This window comes from Eurypyga helias, unplaced genomic scaffold (genome assembly GCF_000690775.1).
Source record: "Eurypyga helias isolate BGI_N326 unplaced genomic scaffold, ASM69077v1 scaffold37538, whole genome shotgun sequence".
NCBI classification, from domain to species: Eukaryota; Metazoa; Chordata; class Aves; order Eurypygiformes; family Eurypygidae; genus Eurypyga; species Eurypyga helias.
Window position 1 is genome coordinate 5,101 of NW_010268442.1, and position 3,332 is coordinate 8,432.

Consider the following 3,332-nt stretch of genomic DNA (forward strand, 5'->3'; position numbering starts at 1 on the left):
CCGGCAATGGGCGTGAAACCACAGCCTTGCTCTGCTTTGCGTGGCTCCCCACTCAGACCTCGCCACGCCCCAGGCGCTCTTGCCCCAGAGCCCACTCCGGAACGGGGTGCGCAGCCACCTGCCCATCTGTGGGGCCTCCTCCCACCAAGCCGGTGCGAGCTTGCAGCAGCAGTCGGGGTGCAGCAGGCAGCATGGCTGTGGTAGGGCCCCACGGCGGCGTGTGGGTCCCCCCCGCCCCCCTGCCACTTCTGACTGCTCAGCTGGGGCAAGCTTCCAGCCCATCCATCGCCCAGAGAGAGCTCCGCCACACCCCACCTCCAGCACCTTCCTGCGAAACACCGTTTGAAGATGTTCCTGCTGCCTTTTGCCAACTCCGCAGCTGTAGCGATTCAGGGGCAGGCTTTTTCCTTTTCCTGGCCTAGCCAGGCTCCCTCCTGGCTTTGCTAGCAGCCCTCCCTCACCTACACAGCACCGACTTTTTAATTCCCTGAGCTGAGAGCAGCTCACGGGTACCTTTCAAGAGCTTGTCCACACAAACTGTAGGACAGGGAAAAGTGATAGCGAGCGGCTGAGGTGAAAGAGAAAAAAGAAGCTAAAGGAGAAGAAACATTTAAGTTATCTTAAACAAACTTTATGATGAGAGATTTGTTATCTGGACTAACACCTAGAAGTCACAACTTCTCAGGCTCTTTTCCTATTTCAGTAACGCTTAAGAAGATTCCTTAATTTTGTTCCTGGAAACAAACAAACAAAGAAACCTAGGCAAATTTAAGAATTAGAAAGCTTTAAAGGTTTCCTTTAAATTCTAAGAATTTAATTATGTCTTACATGAGAAGAAAGAAAAGGGTTTGGTCTTTTAAGTTTTAAAGGACAGAGCAATTAACAACAAGAAGAACAAAAAAATTAAGCTACATACTTTTATACAGAAATCAAACTGAAATATGCCAGTCCTAAGCCTCAATGAAACAGAATACAAACCAAGCCCTACGCTGTGTTTATAGGCTCACGTGCTGCATCAATGCCCACAAGCACGGATGCAGTACGCAGGCTGGCTTAACACTCAAGCCCGCTCCACTGTACGGTAACGGGAGCAGCGAGGTTTTGCGGGCCCACACACACAGCGCTACGTGGTTAGGTGAACATCCTACTTACGCAGCTGCCCACTGCAAAACATCACCAGGCTGAGTCCGAATAGCAGCTTTAGTGAATTGCTTCAGAATATCAGGTAGCTCGGGCGGGATTTTGATCTGCTGAGCACAATATACGGTTTCCGGAAGAGGCATCGTCCATTCACGGCCAGTGACAAGGACCTGGAAGAAATACAAATAAAACCAGTGGTTCACAGATGCAGAATGCGAATGAAAACCTGCGTGCGCAGACGGTGGGGGGAGGGGAAAGCGCTTCCACCAGTACTCCCTCCTGACCTACTCCCCTGCTGGGACTACTGGAGAACTGGCAAACACAGATGGGAAAACAGACAAGCACTGCGAGTCTCTCAAGAACTTGATGGCAACACCAAGTAAAAGACTGGAGCTTGGACTCCAAGAACAGCTCCACGTAAGGAGAACTACACTTCAACAGCTATCCTTAGCTTCATTTTTAAACTGATTTTTCTCCTCAAAGCATCCACAGTAGGTATTTGTAGGACGAGTAGCTCAGACAAGTCACGCTATGCACGGTGAGGTGAAAGCTAGCTACGTTGACAACTCACCACTGCAAACCAAGGAGAGTCTGGTCATTTTTGTACAGAAGCTGGAGCGGGCAGGTTGCCAAGTTTCTGCTGTGTTTATGTATTCAAAAACCACTGCAGCAAAAAGTTACTGATCTGTGCTCCTGGCAGATTAAAAAAACCACAGTGATGAACAAAAGAGTCACGTATGCTGCAACCGTGCATTGCGCTTGGCTCATACAGCTCTACAGGTAGGTTTGTCTCATTCAGGGTCTAACTTATTTGCTGCAAGGAATCCTGTTTCCCGGGATCCAAAAGAAGGGATAGATACAGGTTACTGTACCATCTTTATCCCATTATAATATCTGAGGGCATTTGGTGGGAAATTTGGACACTCTCCTCATCATTTAAAGGACAAACTATACCCTACTTAAGTTGATTTTGCAACAGGAGCTGAAAAGACGCGAGCTATTTGCAGAGGGGAAGAGCAGTGAAAGCAATGGTCTCCAGAAAGGAATCAATGTAACAGCTTCCTTTATCCCTTTGGATTTTTCTTACATTTTAAAGATGAAAATAAGAGTACCTGCCAGGTACTCTTTTCTCCCCCTATCATGTGAATTTTCCCATATTGGAAAAAAAAAAGGTCAGCAATGGAGGAAAGGGACTGCTGTAACTCAAGGCTGCTTGAGGATCAAGTCATACTCGGAACTAATTTCTGGAAAAGTGCAAACAGGCTACAGCATCTTCCATACCCGAGTGCAGCAAATCTGTGTCAGGGACACCCTTCCGAGCCTGCATGCAATTACTACACTGGTTGCACTGTCAGTGACAATTCAAAAACACAGCTCTAGCCAAGGGGCTAAAGCTGAAGGCAAGAAGTTGGGGATTTCAGGATAAGCTAGAGAGAACAAGAAAAACCGTGTAGAAAGACCATTTGTGTGTGTGCGTGAGGCCTTGGGAAGAGGTCAAAGAACCAGGAACTAAGCAGAAGTGTAGAAATAAAACAAACAAACAAACAAAAACCCCACACAACCTGTTTTTCTAGAGTAAGGCATTAACCACAGAAGGGTTGAGGGGGACAGGGGCCTCTGGGGGTCCCCCTGGTCCAACCTCTGCTCCAGCAGCACTACCTAGAGCAGGTTGCCCCTGTCCAGGCAGTTTCTGAGTATCTCCAGGGATGGAGGCTCGAAGTGTAGAAATAAAACAAACAAACAAACAAAAACCCCACACAACCTGTTTTTCTAGAGTAAGGCATTAACCACAGAAGGGTTGAGGGGGACAGGGGCCTCTGGGGGTCCCCCTGGTCCAACCTCTGCTCCAGCAGCACTACCTAGAGCAGGTTGCCCCTGTCCAGGCAGTTTCTGAGTATCTCCAGGGATGGAGGCTCCACAGCCCCGACCCGGGCAGCCCGTGCCTGTGCTTGGACAACCTCAGAGATGCTCGGAGGGACCCTCCCGTGCGTACACACGCGCCTAACGAGCGAAGGGAAAGGCGGGCAGGTCAGCCAGCCTCCGCACAGGCCCAGCCTCCGGCCGGCTGCCCACAGGGCTGAGGGGCCCCCTTCTCCCTCCCGGCTGCCCCGACTGACAGGCGCTCCCTGATGTAGCTCCTCGGAGGCCGCCGACAGGCCCCGGCCCCGGGAGAGCTGCGGCCGGGGTGGCCC

At 50.4% G+C, this 3,332-nt stretch overlaps 1 protein-coding gene across 1 annotated transcript in view; it reads right to left on the bottom strand.

Moving 5' to 3' along the window:
* The window catches only part of ROPN1L (rhophilin associated tail protein 1-like), a gene marked incomplete at its 3' end in the record, with an annotated part of 4,928 nt that extends 3,645 nt beyond the window's left edge, over positions 1-1,283 (bottom strand). Inside the window, exon 1 of the mRNA XM_010157737.1 lies at positions 1,153-1,283. Coding sequence (XP_010156039.1) covers positions 1,153-1,283 — 131 coding nt within the window. The remainder of the gene's footprint in view (positions 1-1,152) is intronic.
* Positions 1,284-3,332: the final 2,049 nt, after the last annotated feature.